This window comes from Camelus bactrianus, chromosome 7 (assembly GCF_048773025.1).
Source record: "Camelus bactrianus isolate YW-2024 breed Bactrian camel chromosome 7, ASM4877302v1, whole genome shotgun sequence".
In the NCBI taxonomy this organism is placed as follows: domain Eukaryota; kingdom Metazoa; phylum Chordata; class Mammalia; order Artiodactyla; family Camelidae; genus Camelus; species Camelus bactrianus.
In genome coordinates, this window is record NC_133545.1 from 41,180,518 (window position 1) to 41,198,286 (window position 17,769).

General features: G+C 47.3%; 1 protein-coding gene across 2 annotated transcripts in view; it reads left to right on the forward strand.

Annotated features, from left to right (window-relative positions):
* SCRN1 (secernin 1) overlaps nt 1-17,520 on the forward strand; it is a 55,365-nt gene extending 37,845 nt beyond the window's left edge. For both annotated transcript variants that reach the window (XM_074367309.1, XM_010971429.3), the window contains exons 5-8: nt 525-719; nt 2,903-3,068; nt 11,116-11,296; nt 13,520-17,520. In XM_074367309.1, the coding sequence (XP_074223410.1) occupies nt 525-719; nt 2,903-3,068; nt 11,116-11,296; nt 13,520-13,678 (701 nt within the window). In that variant the 3' untranslated portion in view covers nt 13,679-17,520. The remainder of the gene's footprint in view (nt 1-524; nt 720-2,902; nt 3,069-11,115; nt 11,297-13,519) is intronic.
* The last annotated feature ends 249 nt before the right edge of the window (nt 17,521-17,769 follow it).

Consider the following 17,769-nt stretch of genomic DNA (forward strand, 5'->3'; position numbering starts at 1 on the left):
GTTCCATTATTTGAAAACAACTCAATTTCCATGTCACTGTTTTTCTAAATGTCGGGACTGAAAAAAATTTGAATGAAGAGGTATCGTATTTTTATTTTTGATAAAAACCATATATATATTTGCGCAGAGGGTGGCAGTGTAAACTGTTCCTTCAGGTGAAGCAAGACTAAACTGGAGAGGAGGGCGTGTCTATAGCTGTGACATTTGTAAGTCTTGTTAGTAGCACAGAGCCTCTTTCAAAGAACCTTTCACTTTTCTTGTAAGTGGTAACTGCTTGGGGTTTATTTGGCCAGATAAGTGACTGTTGCTCATTTAAAATGTGATGATGGCTGGTCAGGACTGGTCATACCTTCTGGGAGATCTTAAAAGAGGGCCAAGGATCGTCTGTTTCTCTCTTCAAAAATGGAATCTTCTTCCTCTAGTTAAGGGCAAGTTGCAGGGGAGAGATGTGCTGTAAATTTCCATTTCTTGATTAAGTCTTTATGCATCTATTTCTAAGTAACTGGGCTTTGCACTCTCTACAGAGGGAGTAAAGTGCATTTGCAATCAGCTTTCTCTCACAACTAAGATCGACGCAGAGCATCCTGAACTCAGGAGTTACGCGCAGAGTCAAGGTTGGTGGACCGGAGAGGACGAGTTCAATTTTTCTGAAGTTTTTTCTCCAGCTGATGACCATCTAGCCTGCTGTTCAGGCAAAGACAGCTTAGAAAAGCAAGAAGGTGAGTTAGTGTAGCCCTTACAATTCTCCCTCGCATATCCTTTGTCCTGCAGCAATTTCAGAGACCTTGTTTGAACTTAGGAGAGTGAGCAAGAGGAGGAATAGAGAATAGACCTTGTATATAGAGAGCGGCTTGTGCTAAAGCCCCTGACGTGCGGGCAGGACGGCAGTTTGCATTTATTTTTACATGATGCTTCCTCATCCAGGGACATTTCCTGCTTCTGTTTCTCCTTTAAACGCTGATGTTGTCTTTGTGATACTTATTGCAGCCTTGCTTATACCTCAGCATTAGTGTATTTGCCTTAGCCTCTCCCTGTATTTTCCTCTCCCATTAGCCTGCTGGGTCTTGACGGCAGAGGTGTTGTCTTTTCCTCATCTTAGGATCACCTTGTGACACCTGTTATGGGTCTTTGTTCCATGAACATTTGTTGAGTGGAATTGTTGAATTGAATTCCCTTCGCAAGCCCTCTGCCTTCCACCCAGCATTGACTTAATCATAATCAATTTATGGGTAAATGTGGTGACTGGATAGCTTGTTTCTCTTGTGCCTGAGTGGAAAACCCCTCCACATAAGCCACAATGACCACATTTTACATTTGCTAGTGATACATGTGTTTGGTCATTTCAAATAGAGATTGGCAAGCTGTGACCTGTTCTCAGGGCCTGTTTTGTAAACGCAATTTGATCGGCACACAGCCACACTCATTTATTTAGCTGTTATATTATGGCTGCTTCCATGCTACATGGCAGAGTTGAGCAGTTTCAACAGGTAAGCTATGGCAGAGATTACATGGGCCGTAAGCCTAAAATAGTTCCTGTTTCTTTAAGAAAAAGTTTGCTGACCTTTTCCTGAAGAACACTTCAGAGCTTTTGCTGTAGAACTCAATTAAAATATTCTGGGTAGGAAGGTAGGAAAGTATCCATTTTAAAATGGAATTTTAAAACTAACTCTAAAAATTTTTAATAAAAGAAACCCTAGCTTGATAAAAATACAGAGTAACAGTTGTGAAGTAGTTCTGCCAAAATGTCAAGTCTAAATCTGGGGAAGCCTCTGGATCTAGCTGCTCATTTACTGGAACTACAGAGGATGGAGGCACATACCAAATAACACCATCTGTAAAGTCCGTCTTGCAAAGTCCAGGCTGTGGGAAAGGCTTCAGGAGAAATGGCTCAACGAATAAAATGCAAAGGGGAAAAATAAGAGGCAGAGAGTAAAGGAGATTTAAGAGACATTGTCAACCTGTTGAATGCTGTTTTAAATCAATAAACTCATTTATGGGACAGTGAGGAAATTTGAACACTGGATAGTTGAAGAGCTTAGGGACTTACTGTCAGTATTTTTAGGTGTGACGTGTTATTAACAGAGATTTACAAAGAGGGTGTGAGTTGTGCTAGTGAAGTTTAAGGCACCTTTTTCTTATGTGGTGCTTTGATTTGATTTTTGTGAGCACAGACTGAAAGAATAGTGTTCAATAAAATTATAATAGAGGGAGAAAATGTAGGACTGGAATCCTTTGTAGTCAAAGACTTGTTAATCCGCTTATCTGAAGTCAGAGACAATAGTTCTAATGGCTCTAAATATTCTAGATACTTCTCTGTGTATGTTCCCCACTGCAGAGAGGTCATTCTCCAAATACAACAATACTGACTAACCAGCAAGATCGTACCAGAGAGCTTGCCTGGTGGACTGCATAGATTGCACATACTTTTTTATGAATATCATTCTATTGCATGCTGTGCTAGTTGAGAAATTGCTAAGTGCCATAACAAAGAGACCCCCAAATAATGTGGGTTAAATTGATTTCTCTCCCATGTTATAGTCCAGATGTATATGGACAGTCAGGGGTCGGGGGTGGGTTGCTCTGCCTCAAATTTGTGACTTCCTCTTGTGGTCCACTTACTGGCATCTCCCAGCCAGCAGGAAGGGAGGGGAAAATGTGAAGGGCAAGCATTCCTCTTTACGGACGTTATGGGCAGGTTGCTCACATCATTTCTGCTCACCTCCCGTTGGTCAGGAGCTATCACGTGGCCACACCCAGCTACAAGGGAAGCTGGGAAATACAGTTGTAGTTGGGCAGTTCTGTTCCCAGCTGTAATATCAGGGTTTCTATTACCCAAAAGGGAAGGGCTGACGGATTTTGGTTAGCAGCTTGCCTCCCCTCTCTCTCTTTTTTTTCTTTACAGAAAGCATCACTGTGCAGACTATGATTGACATCTTGCGGGACAAAGCCAGCGGGGTCTGTGTTGACTCCGAGTCTTTCCTGACCACGGCCAGCATAGTGTCTGTCCTGCCTCAGAACAGAAGCTCGCCATGCATTCACTACTTTACAGGGACCCCAGATCCTTCCAGGTTTGTCTGAGACACAGTCATGCAGGTGGCAAGTGTGTGCTTCCCTTGAAAGCTCTTCTAGTAATCACACACTGAGGTCCTGTACCTCCCCTGTATAGCTGAGTCGAATGTTTCAGTCATTTTCATGGTGGCCAGTGCAGCACAAAGAGCTTTGATTAAGGGACATTCTTGGCTTTAGTCACAAAGTGTTCATCACAGTCATGGACTCAGATTGGTTTAAATTCAACAAACATTTATTAGTATATATTGTGGGCCAGGCATTGTGCTGTATGTGAGGGATGTAAAGATAAATAAGACCCAGTGAGACAGAGAGATACAGGAGTGCCCAAGATGGATCAGAACGATTGATCAGAACAACCAGTTCCCATGAGTCAGAGGACAAAATGGTCCAAGGGCAATGCAGATTGAAGCAGCTTCAAGTGCACTAGCTTCTTCTTTAAAACATTGTGTTTTAGAGAGTTGCTTTCTGCCCACATTCTTCAGCAGAGAGGTTTTGCCGCACAGCATTTAAGAACACAGCCTCTAGAATGAACTGCCAGGATTTTGAATTCCACCTCTGTCACTTCATAGCTGGTGAGTTCCTTAATCTCTCAAAGCTTCAGTGTCTGAACTATGGACAGAATACCAACCCCTACTTTTATGTGCTTTGGGGGAGGATTAAATGAGATAATGCAAGTAAATGCATAGTAGATCTACTTATTTTTCATTAAGACTGTCTCTGATCTAGCGGGCAGACAGCAGCTCTTCTCCTGGGTAACGTTCAGTCAGGCACATCGCAGATCACATTGTCAGCGGCGTAGACACAACCATCCAGTGGTTTCTAAATCTGTTCATTATCAGAATCACTTGGGGGGATTTTTGAAAAATACAAATGCCTTGACCCAAACCTATTGTATCGGAATCTTTAAGGTGGGCTTAGGAGTTTGTCAGGTAAGTTTGGTCCTCAGCCTGGAAAGCTCTAGAAGACTGCTCATTCCAGGAGGGCTCTAGTATTTTTCTAGTCTTCCACTGTCTGGGAACCGTCATCATTGTTTGAGTCAAACATTGTTGAGTGAGTGTCAAACCTTGCACTCCGCTACTAGGGAATCTGTAGCTGGTTGATTTCATTAGCTTTCCAGCCAAAAATATTTATCCTCCTCTTATTCAGGAATACAAGACAGTGCTGGTGCCCAGCTAGGGACCATGTCTTAGATGACTCAAGGGAGAAGCCAAGTACCTTTCCTGACTCTCTGGCCTCACTATTGCCAATATCAATACTAGCAGGACTATTATATTTGACATAAGCTATTCTTAGTTTTCATTCACTCATTTATTCATTCAACAAATGCTCATTAGGCACCTGTCATGTACCAAATATTATGCTTGTAGAGTACTAGAGACAAAGTGTGTACAAGATAAGAGGAGGCACGAAGGAGATAATGAAGGGGGAACTTCACAGAGCAGCATGAAACAGCATAGGATGGCACAGAGTTGCAGCTATGCATCTTCTTGTAATGTAAGTTTCCATTCCTCCTCCAGCTCCCCCCACCCCCACCCCAGTACACACATCCCAGTACACAAGCCCAGCGTGCTACTTCTCTTGATAAGCCTTAACCGCTCAGCACTAATCTAGACAACCTTTCAGGACATGCCTCTTGTTTGACTCCAGCTGCTTTCTCTTGATTTTATCCCCCTGTTCTTGGTTCCATGGCCCCCTAGCACCCACTTTTTGGCCCATCAGATTAGGGGCTTGTCCTTCCTCTCCCTGGTGTCTGCACTTTGTGGGCTCTGACCTCACCTGCTGGTGGCACAGCAGCCTCTTGTGAGCCCTCTCTGCTGGCCCACAGGGTGCATGTGGGCATTTAGAACCCATCTGGACAGCTCTGCCAAGGTATCTGGACATTGTTCTTTAGGAACAGAAGCCTTTGAAGGCATGGGTTGAACTGAAGAATGACCGCACCAACCCTCTTTGCTCCTGAAGTCTCAGACACCTGCTCTAATTGTGCTTAGAAGACAGGGCTTTGTGATGTCAGCATGTGAAGATGAAACAGTTCTGTTTCCTAGACTAAAGTACACGGCCTAACACAATTCTAAAAATGAGCTGGAAAATAGCCTTTTAATATCTCAAGTGGAAATTTCAAGTAACTTTAAAAGAAAATTATTCATGGTTAAATTAATTGAAAAGACCTTAAAGGATATTAAGGGCTTCCTGGAAGATGTTCATTTTTATTGCCTATGGTTAAACAAGCTACATTTCCTACTGTGACTACAGACCTATCATAGGTTTTTTTTTCCCTATTCAACATTTTAGTGTTTCTTTGTAATTGGGCATGTTCACATTTTGTATTTTGTCACCAGGAGGCATAATAACCTACTCCTGGGTTTTTAGGTAATAAAATTAGAGAAATTTTAGCCAGCTTCTGCTAATGCTGAAAACATTAAGGAGATGTTTGCAGGAAATAGTTTCAAAGCAGTGGACTTGCAAAAGATTATGATCAAAGAAGACTCTATTATTTATCCTCCCAATTAGTGCTGGAAACCAAAGGACATGAGCTTACTACTGTTCTCTCTGCTTCAGCACTTCGCCCCTTTGCTGACTGCATTAATTATAGATCCTTTTCTCGAAATAACTTGTTCTCGCGTTCCCTTTTTTCTTCCTCCGTCCCTCCCTTCTCTCCTCCCTCCCTCCTCATATGTGCCAGGTACTATGTAAGTTTGAGAGCTGGAAGCAGATGCAAAAGTCAGAGTTTGAGAGAGAGAGAGAGGGAGGTGCAAAAGACCTTTAATTAATGTTATTGAGAAGGCAAATTCCATCATATTAATGGTCTGTTGAGTCAGCTGGTGCCTCAGTCATCCATATTATAGTGACACTGATTGGCTGTAGTGCACTGGGTCTGACCTTTGCAAGCCATTTCCTCAGTGAGGGCCAGTACTTGTCAAAGCTACATTGATGTGAGGAATCGGGGAGGAAAGAGCAGAGAGGTAGCTTAGCATTTGGAGACGGACATTTCCGAGCGCTGCCGCGTGCCGGAGCCTGTGAGAGCTGATTACGTCACCTCTTCCCAATCCTGTGTTCAGCGACGTCTCGTCGGTAGCTTGAAATGGGCCACAATGTGTGTGTTTACACTGTCAAAATCGGCAAACACCATGAATTAGGGCTTATTGTTTTCAGAGATACGGTTGTCAAACCGGCACATCACTGAGAGAACCCCACATCTGAGAAAACACACAGATACTCAAGATGCTGGATGGATAAACCAAGAAGGGGAGAGAATTAAACATTCTTCCATTCTAAGTATTAGAAGGCTATTTCCTGACTCATTCTTTAATCGTATTAGGGTGTGTACTTAAGCCTGGGAAACAGAAAATAGGGAGGATGTTCTAGGAAAATAGGGTGTTCGATCCACTGTAGTGGCAAGGAGCTGGGGAGATGCAAGGGACGTGGGGTGTGTGTGCGTGTGCGTGCGCGCGCGTGTGTGTGCGTGTGTGCGTGTGGGCGCGTGTGCGTGCGTGCGTGTGTGTGCGCGCGCGTGTGTGTGCTCCTCTTCGCCCAGTGTTCTAAGCTTGAGAGGCTACCCTGCAGCAGCTGAGACTGTCTCATCTGGTTAATTCAAGTGTTAGTGACAAGTGGCACCTTTTTGTTACTGGCGATAACAGTAGGGGCCCTAGACACTGTAGTTGATGTAAATGCGGTTCGGGGCACAGCCTGCACGGGCAGACACAGAGCTGAGGGCCCCGTGTAAGATATCACCTCCTCCAGCTTCATTCCCAGTTCTCCCAGCACTATCTTTTTCCTCTCTCCCACCCTATGGATTTGACTTTTCTCAACTTCCCAGGGTATCCGGATCCAGCTCTAAGGGTGTCCCACGCTCCTAAAGCACTAGTTCTCTCTCCCTCTAAAAGGAAACACCCTTCCCGAATAGGTTCTGCTCTCAGCCAGATGCAGCTTTGGCGATATGATTAAAGTGACTCACTGAATCTGGGGTGACCCATGGATGAACCGCTCAGAGGGACACCTGCGCTTGAGAGAAACTGGTTCTTCTGGGCTCTTTTCAGATTGGTTCAAAGTTGGGCAGGTGCATCTGAGCAGGAGCCTCTGTGCTGCTCCTCCTGTGCCAGCGGGTCTGCCGGGGACTCCAGGGCGTTGGAGAAGCCTGGCTCCTTTGCTCCAGGAGTTTCTGCATCTCCAATAATAACAGAGCCATGGTTGAAGTCAGAAGTGTGAGCTGGCCGTGGATACTAAAATTCCAAACCCCAAAGCACAAAAAGCATTTTTTTTTCTGCAGTAGCATCATGTGTATATGTATTTAAAAACCCACAGAAGGATTTACAGGTGAGAGGTAGCAGGGAGAAAGTGACATTACATTTAGAAGATCTGAATTTAGTTCTACATCCGGCACATGTTAGGAATGTGCTTTTGAACAAAGCACTTAGCTTCTGTGAGTCTCAGTCGCCTCATCTGTAAAATGGGACGGAAGTTTTTGCCCTGCCTTGTTCATTGCTGTATCCCCAGTACCTAGAATAGTATCTGGTACTCAGCATTATTCACAGATTGATTGAATGAATGAATGAATGAGTGAAATACCATGAAAGCACTTTGAAAATTATGATATACTATAAAATGTTAGAGACTTTCGTGATAATTTTGTTTTCCTTCCCAAGGAAGAAACAAATGAGAGGAAAACAGATTTTTTTTACACTGGCTTAGTCTGTCCATCACAAGGTTTAAGAAAGAGAAAAAGGACTGGTAAGGCAAAGGTGCCTCCAGCACGTTTTTTGGCTGTGACTCAAAGTGTCACCCAAGGTGAAATCCTGTAGACTCAGACAGACCTTGCAAGCCGGGCTGGCTTTGTGTCATCAGGCTGCGTGCCTTGGACCTTGGATTTGTCTCAAGGAGCACTGACAGGTGCAGTCACGTTGTTTCCTTCAGTGATGCTCATGGCTTCCTCTGTTTAATTGCCCTTCATGAGGATCCCTTTCGCATAGCTCAGCCACCTTTAAATCTCTTTGTTAACCAGCTGCTGGGCTGACTCTGCGGTTGGAAGCATTTCCCCTTTGGGGCCTATCATCCTGTATTCAGGTTACATGCGCCGTGGAGGGGGTGGGTGACCAGAGCCAGCTCTGGGTTAGGTGACTTCTCTGAAGGTCAGTCTGAGAGGCGGCTCTGAGGACAGAGCAGAATTAGCTTTCTAGAGCCCCCTCAGCTGCATCCCCTTGGCCATCCTTGGGGTGGGAGACTCCACGTGGGTGATGAAGTGGGCCCCGCCCTGGCTGGGTGTGCGGGGAGGGGGTCATGACCCAGATGGCAGTTCACTTTGCCACTAGCTGGGCATGTGACCTTGGTCAAGTCATTTCATCTCTCTGGGCCATTCATGAGCATCCATTCATTCGAGGGGCATTTGAGAAGCTACCATCTGAGGTTCAAGTGTGGGAAAATGTCAGAGTATCTTCTCTCCTATTTGGATTTTTAATGCGATTTTCTGTAAGGATCAGCAAGAAATCAGAACATTTGGAAACCCGAGTTATCCTCATTGCCCTTTTCTGGATACACAGACACAAATTATCAAGACTGAATTATACATAATTCCTACATCCTGGCATATAAGTATTATTGCAGTTTATTATTGGCAGTAATTTTTATTTATTCAACCTCAAAAAAAAATCTCCCTTACCACCTGACAAATCTACGCTTCATGTTTTCAGCAACTCCTTATAGACTTTGGAAAAAAAATTTCTTGGAAAGCTTTGGCTGTTTTAGAATATTGTGGGAACCTGATCATATTTATTATTTATTTATTTTTCAGGTTAAAATGGATAGATGAGAGGGATTAACATCTGGTCCCTCCTGTCTTAGAAACCCCATCAGACATGCTCACTGATGTTAAACTAACCTCCACATTCCAATGAGTGTGATAGAGTGGTCTGTGTTTTTGTTGTGCTGTTATCTGTGTATTGGGTGCAGAAGACCACGACTGCTTAGCATGAACTTCGTGGAGTCAGAGTCCCAAGTCCACAGGCCACATGACATAGAAATGGAAATAACACAACAGCTTTAGAAGCTGAAAGGGATGCTAGAGAATGTCTCAGTCAGGTGAGAGACAGAGAGGGAAGATGACGCGCCCCATGGTTGGTCAGAGGTGAGGAGGGCACATGCACCCCCATCCTGACTCAGCCCCGTTCCCTGTCCCCGCTGTCGTGAGGCAGAAAGACCCGGAATAGTAGGTCAGCAGTCCCCTTGGGGCCCCTCAGGGCCACGGTTCTCCCCCACGAGGCCAGAATCAGAATGGTTGTGAGTCACCCAGTAAGTAAAGCACTGACATTCCTGAAATTAAATGACAGGTTTCTCGATGAAAACATCACTCCCACATGGGCTTTTGAGGGGTAGAGAAAAGGGGTGGGGCGCAGGGGCTTGTGCAGGGTAGCATCAGTCACGCAAGTGAACATCACCCGTGTCCTGAGGCCGGTGGAAAACAGGAGAACAGGAATTAGGTCCAGGCCACCTGCCTGAGCCTTGTGCATCCTGGCGGATGGGACCCGGCATGGGCCCAGCCTCCTGTGTGTGTTTGCGTCACCTGTGAGAACAGCACTTATCCTTAACCAGTGCTACCACTTCGCCAGCTTGGGGTGCAAAGGTCTCACTGCTTTCAGTATTCGGAGTAAATGAGGATGAGCCCGACCTTGCGTGCTGTGATCAGGGTCTTTCTTTCTCACTTGAGCCCCCTTTCCTTGATAACCTCAGGGAACTGACCTCAGAGGTCACTCCTCATCACCACGTCTCTGGTCGTGCTCCTCGGACTTGGATGTCATGAATCCCCCGGGGACCTTGTTAACATGCAGCTTCTTTTCAGCAGGATGGGGGTGGGGCCCGAGGGTGATGCCAATGCCTCGAGTCCAAGGACATAGTTTGGGTACAGGGGTCATGGGTTCCCAGTTCTTTTCAGACAAAGGCAGACGTGAAAATGGTTGCAAGGCACACTGGCCAGGCTGCTCTGGGCACCTTAGCCCAGGCACCTTGGGGCTGAGACAGTCAACATCCCAGCTCACTTCTAACCCACTGGAGGCACAGAATAAGCCAAGGTGCACCAGTTAAGAGGAGAGAAAAATAACCAAAATCCGACCCATACACACGGGATGTGGTTGTGTGTCTCATTCTGTCCAGTTGTTATTGCAGGTGCCCCCTGGGGTGTGATGGAAAGCAGGCCACCCTCAGGGCCCAGAGGTGCCTGTGATCTGCCCAGAGCACTTTGATCCAGCCGCGTTCTTTCTGGGTGCAGAGCGGGGCCAGTGAGGCTCTCTCCTGAGTGTTACATACATTCAGCTGTATTGGCCTGGGATCCCAGGATGCAGTTCCTTAGGCTGTTTAGAGGGGTGTGTATGTCTAGGGGGTATGCTGACATGTGCCCAGGTGTGCACAGGTACACGCACACACGCACACACTCACACACACAGCCCTGTTCCCTAAGACACCTCCTCGTGCCGAAAGAGCTGCATCGGAGGGTTCTTGCATTAGCCACCTCTATGCCCTCGCTCCCCTCTCACACGACCAGACTTCTGTTCTCTGTGGTGTGCCCTCTCTGGGGCCCCTGGGATTTTTTTTTTTTAAATCTGTCTCCTCCCTAAGTCTTTCAGAGATACCCTAAACATTTTCAAATAAGGGAGAACCTAAAAAAAAAGAGTGGGTCTCGGAGCCCACCTTTCCAGGAGGCCCCTTTCCACAGACCATGGTAGAGAAAGACCAGCTCAGCCTGATGGACCCTGGCACCCTTTCCTCAGAACACTGTGTGTCTATTTGCCTTACTGTATGTAGCTGAAAGGGGCTCTCAAATGGCCTTCCTGGAGCAAAGCCAGTCTGTTTTGTTGTCTCTCGCTGTAAATAGAATTTGCAGCTCATAAATGGCGATTCGTTTTACTGAAATAGTCACTGACATACGCAGTTGTGTCTCTCTTGGCATGCGCCCACCGCGCTCCGTGAGCTGGCCCGGGGAGTGCTGGCAGAACGAGGGCTCAGCCTCTGGTGTCCGCAAGCCCCGCTCTCAGTCCGGCTGAAGCACCTTTCCTTTCTCGCCAGGTCCATATTCAAGCCTTTCATCTTTGTCGAAGATGTAAAACTTGTCCCCAAAGCACAGTCTCCCTGTTTCGGGGACGATGACCCTGCCAAAAAGGAGCCTCGGTTCCAGGAGAAGCCAGACCGCCGGCACGAGCTGTACAAGGCCCACGAGTGGGCGCGCGCCGTCCTGGAGAGCGACGAGGTGAGCCTGGCGGTGCACCCCGAGGGGGCGAGGTCGCGGGGAAGGAGGCAGGGAGGCGGTTAACAAGCTCATCTCCCTCCTCTCCAGCAAGGCTGCTCCCAGAAGCCCAGGTCCCAAGGCCCTTCCCAGAACGCTGGTGTTAATGGTCCGCCAGCCTCTTGAGACCCAGAGAAACAAAGCCTCCGCTTTGGGCGCTTTTCTGGAACTCAGTGGGCTTGAATATTTCTCTTTCATTTGCTGTTTATCCAGGAATAACGGAAGTGTGCAGTTCTAGTCAGGGGAACTGCTTTTCTGCAGTCAAAAATTCTTTGCATGCTTTTGGAGGTAAAAAAGTTATACATGATGGCAACACTATTTAAAGATGCAATCGTAATCTTATTTTTTTTTTAGCGGAGGTACTGGGGATTGAACCCAGGACCTCGTGCGTGCTAAGCATGCTCTCTGTCATTGAGGTATATGCACCCCTTGTATGTTGTTTTTTAAAAAAAGTGATTCTTCAAAAGAGTTCTGGAGATGGATGGTGGCGATGGTTGCACAGCCATGTAAATATACTCATGCCACTGAAGCATACACTTAAAAATGGTTAAAATGATTAATTTCATGTTCTGTACGTATTTTTTTCACACACAAAAGTTTTTTAAAACAGTTCCTAGTTTTAAAATAGTTACTCTTCTAAGTGCAACCCTCCCTCGCCCACCCTTTGGTTAATAAAGTTACAAGACATCGGTTCAGACAAGAGCGGCGCTCCATATGCATATGCCCACGGCAGCCAGTAGCGATGGGCTTTCATATAAAATCCAAGTCTCTATTTTGCTGAAGGAAGAAGGAAGGAACGTGGTTGTTAGACGCTCACCTGCTTCCCAAGCACGTATCTAATGGCTTGTAAAGGTCCAGTTTGTCCTGAAGAAAGGGACGTCTTTTAGGTAGACTGGTGCATGCATTTTGTGTGGACCAGGTGAGCTTATTACTTTCTTACATACGCCGGCTGGACTCTCTTAAAAGGACACAGAGAAGGTAGGGTTGTCAGTAGATCCAAATGAATTCAGAACGTATCTCGGGGAGAGGGAGTCTCCCTATTTCCAGAACTTGCTCTCTGTGCCACAGAGGTGACCGTTTTGACATGTAAAAGTCGCACAGTCACTTCATACCTGTCCTCCCTGCCACATGTTTCCCTGGATCTATGAATGCCGCCGCCACACTGCACTGACTTTTGTCCCGGGCTGTCCCCGCTGGTTCCTGACAGCGCGTGCTTTCTGGGTGGACGACACTAAGCCCGAATAGAGTGAAAACGTCACTCTGCGGTGCACGATTTTGTGGATGTTTGGCAACTGAAGGCAGAGGTAGAAAGGGCCGTGTGCTCTGAGGTGTCCTACGGAAAATCTCAAAGAGATGAGACTGACGAGTCTGGGTGGACTCTGAAATTTAGAAATGAGCGGCGGTTTGAGTTAAGGCAGCAGTAGGAAGAGGGGGATGGGTGGTGCCAGCAGCGCCTCCGTTCTGGGACTAGTTGGACAAATGAAAGCTTTTCACTGTCATCCTCTGTAAATGAGTGATTCCCACTTGGAAGAAGAGCTCTCACACCTCAGAAAAAAAACTCCTTCGGTGCTTGACATGCCATTTATTCACTGATCCACTTACTCCTTCCACCAGCATTTACTGGGAGTGCCTCCTCTGTCCCAGGTGTTGGAGGATAGAGACAAGCCCAGCTCTCACGCCCGAGAGATGGTGGTCTAATGGGGGCACAGGCAAGGAGACAGACCCTCACAAGACAGGACGAGAACAGCCATGGCAGAAGGAAAGGCCCGGGCTGTGGGAGCCCAGAGGAAGGGTGCTCAGAGAGGCCCGAAGATGGGCACAGGCTGACCGAGTGCTGAGGGTGAGCAGTGTGGCCCTGTGGTGATGAGAGTCTGGAGGGTCGGAGGACGGCAGCTAGCTGGGTCTGGCTGAGGAGAAAGGAGATGTGGGGGCAGGGCCAGAGGTGAGGCAAGCAAGAGCCTTGTATGACAAAGGGCCTTTCCCGAATGCCCCTCAGGAGCCCGGATTTTATCCTCAAGGCGGTGGGAGCTGTGTAAGTATTCCGAGCAGAGCCGTGACATCACCACACTGGCGTTTAGAACCATAGCTATGGCAGTCCCATAGGAGACAGATGGAATGGGGTGGATGGGCCCTTAGGCCCTTTCGGTGTCCATTGCAGTGACCCCCACTGTTTTTGTCCTCCCTCAGGAGCAAGGCCAGAAGCTGAGGAAGACGATGCTGGAACTGGAGAAGCAAGGCCTGGAAGCCATGGAAGAAATCCTGACCAGCTCCGAACCCCTGGACCCCACTGAAGTGGGGGATCTCTTCTATGACTGTGTTGACACGGAGATTAAGTTCTTTAAGTGAAGTAAGCGTTCCCCTTCCCCTTCTTATTTAAAACTTCCCACCTTACTAAATTACCAGCAAAACAAACCACTCTCCTGTCAGAGTGAAATGAGAACGTTCAGATGTGTTAAAGTCGCACTGTTAACTTGTGTTCTGCCCTGAATCTCGAAGCGCCCCCTTCCTCTGCAGTGTAACGTGTATCCCGCTTGCCTGTTGTTTGACTGTATGACTCATTGTGGATTTTAAGCTGCTATTATTGTATTTCAGTGACAATGGACACATTAGCCTTTTCACAGGAGGACTTAAGTCCATCAAACCTTGAAAGTCAGGCTCCACTGTGCCAGGTTTGCGGGAAAAGCAAAATCTTTTGAAGTCCTACTCCTCTCAGTAGAGGTTTCTTTCAGATTAACAAGAGGCATTTCTTGGTCTGGCCCAGGGCTCTTGTGTGTGTGCGGGAAGGAGGCTCCCTGGCCTCCCTCACTTTGAGTGCAGGCCTCCGAGGCAGATTGTCTCCAGCTGTGTCTTTCGAGAGATGGAACAAGTGGGAAGGGATTGGGGTTGCTCAGCTCCAGCCCCGGCTCCATCCCGGTTCCCGGGATCCGAAGGAACCTGGCCTCTGTGGGCAGTGCTGGTGTGCGGCAGCCCCACGCTGCTTCCTCGTGTGGGAGAGCTGGTCACCTGTGTCACGGGACCCTGCCTGCTTTACAGATCCAGAGGCAGCCGTGCTGGCACTGTCCCTAAATCACGCGTGCATCTCCAAGGAGGCACTAGCTGTCCCTGCACAATGGCTTCCCCGCCACACGGGTGCGGCTGTGTACCAGTGATGCTGGGGCTGGTGACTGCCATCTAGTTAGGATTCATTACATGGCCCTATGGCAGAGTTCCACCCCACAAAGCTGCGAGTTTCTTAGCTAATGAAGGAAAGAAAAGGAGAAGCTCTCAACTATTTAGATTCCAGTTAAGTAGCTGGAATCTGAGCAGCCACTCCATTATCTCAGCAGAGACTTTAATTAAACTGATTTGTTTCCCACGTCGGGTGTGCACGGAGGATTTGACTTACCAGCAGAGCCCAGAAAGGCATGCAGGGAAGACCAGATGGGCTCAGCCTGGGGAAGACAGAGGGCAGGAAGGGGACAGATGGATGGGGAAGCATTTCTCCCCGGGGTGACTGTCCCTCCCCCGCCCTCCCTGCCCAGCCTGTGGAGGAAGCAGCTGGCTTTTGCTGGTCCCTCTCTTTATTCTTCATGCCCCAATTTCCTAGTATCTGAAGTGGGCAGGTGGCGGTGGTGTTGAGGCTTATCTCCAGCTATCGAAACTCTCAACGGCTCTGAACGTGGAAAGGGACAGAGATGATGAATAGAAGTGTGTGTTAACACACCAGCTACTGGGAGGACAGGGGTTTAGTTACTCTGGCCTCACCTGTACCATCTGGGCCTGCTCCTCTTCATCACTGGTAGGCATTTGCAAATGGAAATACTATGAGTGTCCGTGATCTTGGAAGTGACTTAGTGACTCCTCAGCTGCAGTGGATCGTCAGCCGTGAGAGCTGAAAGGGCCTTGGGCCCCATACACAGATGCAGACACGGGCGGGTAGCGGGGTCACAGGTTTTATTAGAACAGATCTTTTTTCCCACCAACTTGCCTGTAAAGGTGTCAGCATCAGAGCACCGTGAGTTTTTGCCCAGCAGTTCTGCACATTCTGTATGTAAAACCACTCACTACAGGCGGCGAGAGATGGGAGGACCATTGGAGCTGACAGTTACCGGCAGCAGCCACGCACTGGGCTTGCGCTTGCCGAGTACTGTTGGGCTTTGGCCTGGGCTCTCACTGTGGCTGAGTTTAGGGTCCCCTCTTAGGTGGTGTGGCCATCCTGAGAGCGTCTTTCTGCAGCTGCTGGGCAGGAAGGGTGAGGCTTGAGAATGACGTAGGTTCCTCATTCCCTTCGAAGCCTGCCTGCTGAGGGGTTATTTAAAACGAGATGATGCAGAAAGCCACTCTAAAATTTCACCATGTGGTCTCACCCCCACCTATTAACCTATTGTGGAAACGTTTCATCAGACCTGGCATGTCTGAGATACCCAAGGTGATTAGGGGTTTGAGCAGAAGGAGACTAGTGAAGTAGATTACATAGAGGCCTGCTTTCATTATTATGGGCCAAAGAAAGGTCATGGATAACCCAGCCAGCCTTACGCCATTACCCAGCCACCTTGCGGTGGGAAACATAATGGCTACTCCTGTTAGGGACGTTGATCGTACTCCAGCAACCTCAGAGATGGGCCAACTTCAGTTAGATGTCTTGGCTAACGCTATACACCACAATTGTGATGCCACCATCTTACCACTAGGGGGCGTGGAAGCCCTTCTGTGCCACAGCCTGGCAGATGTTAAATGGTCTATGTACAGTTAAAACCCCAGTAATAGCAGCGGACAGTCTTTGTGCATTGGGATGCGTGGGGAAAGACAAGAAGAGAAGGAGGAATCCACTGGTGTGGGTGCACTCACTTCTAGTGACTTACACTAACGGCTTGCAGTATGTAGTTGGATTTTGAGCCTGCTGTTTGTTTTTAAACGCTCCTAACAGGCTCTGCTTTTGACAAATGCTTATCATTACATGGGTAATTTCTTGACCAGGGATTGCTTTTCTAAAGGCAGTATGGGGAAAGTGAATATTCAAGATGAACTATGAAAATAATGTGTAAAGGTCAGTATGTAAGTAGCTTCCTAAAAATTCCATTTGTGTATCCATTAAGACTTGGGGGAGGGGAAGGGGACCATGCATGCCTGTGCAGAAAGAAGACATAGCCATAAAGGACAGAATCTCTCCCCTACCCCTGCGCCCCATAACCAAACAGAAGCTAGCTCGTCTTGTCTAGTAGATGGATGGGGTTTACCACAGATGAAGACAGCGCTCATCCTCTGAGGAGGGGCGGGGGCTCCAGTAAAAGTAAATTAGCAGAGCGGAAGTAGTACTCTCATTTTTGGAAGTGGTTTGGAATTTTAGGTAGAATAAGGGTATACTTGAAATTACGGTGATTTCTTTAGTGCCCAATAACATAAGACAGTGTTATTATTAGAATGAGTCTTTCTTACGAGCTGTCTAACCGAGCAGGTGTATGCCTATTAGATATTAACAGGGAAGTTTCTTCACTATTGGGTGAATTATTAGATGTAAAAAATAATGATCAAGCAAGCTACTTTCCTCCCCGATGTCGTCCCACATGGGTACAGGTGTTACATAGCTCTGTCTGGCCCAGCAGGAAAGCCAAGTGGGACCTGCGTGTCAGTTATGAAACCACTAACTGCATCCTTGATTGAAGAGCAGTCGGAACATTGATGGGGAAGGTCTTCAGCTGAGCTCTGGGCTTTAGGGCTTTAGGGAGGAAGCGCAGGGAGGAGAGGGAGGGAGACCCACCGAGCTGGCCAGTCCCCTTTGGAGAGGGAAGAACGGCAGGTCACGTGCACATGCTGTCCCAGCTCTGCCTGTGTGTCTCTGTAGCCCTGGCATTTTGTTCCACATGGTCCGAAGTCCCAGCTCCTCTCCTCTGGTTTGTATCAAATGTGCTTTATCTGATAGTCCAAACATCCCGAGGTGTCCCATGCCGATTTCTCATGGGGATGAATAAATACGTACATGTTTGCAGTCATGTTGTGAGAGGTTAAATGTGCAAGCTGGAAAATGCTATGGGCAGGGAATAATAGAAGGGAAAACCTTTCTGTTTCCTGCAGTGGGAACTGACCACGTAGACTTAACAGACTTTTGTACAAATATCTACAAACCAGATAACTTCCCCATCCAGTGCTTGCCTTTGGAATTGTCTCTAAATACATCAAGCATACAATAAAAAACAAACAAACAAACAAAATTAATGTCCCATGGCCTCTTCTATCTTGTGTTTCATGAATAAATGGGCACTGGTCACAACATAGAAAATGTGTATAAAAGGGCATATATCTTCTGACTGGAATCTTTGGAAAAGCCAGTCAGTTCAGCGTTTCCTCCATTTATCCATTCAGTGGATGAATTCACTCTTTAAAAACAAACACAAAACCACGGGATACCACCTCACACTCATCAGGATGGTCATTATTAAAAAAAAAAAAACCTAGAAAAT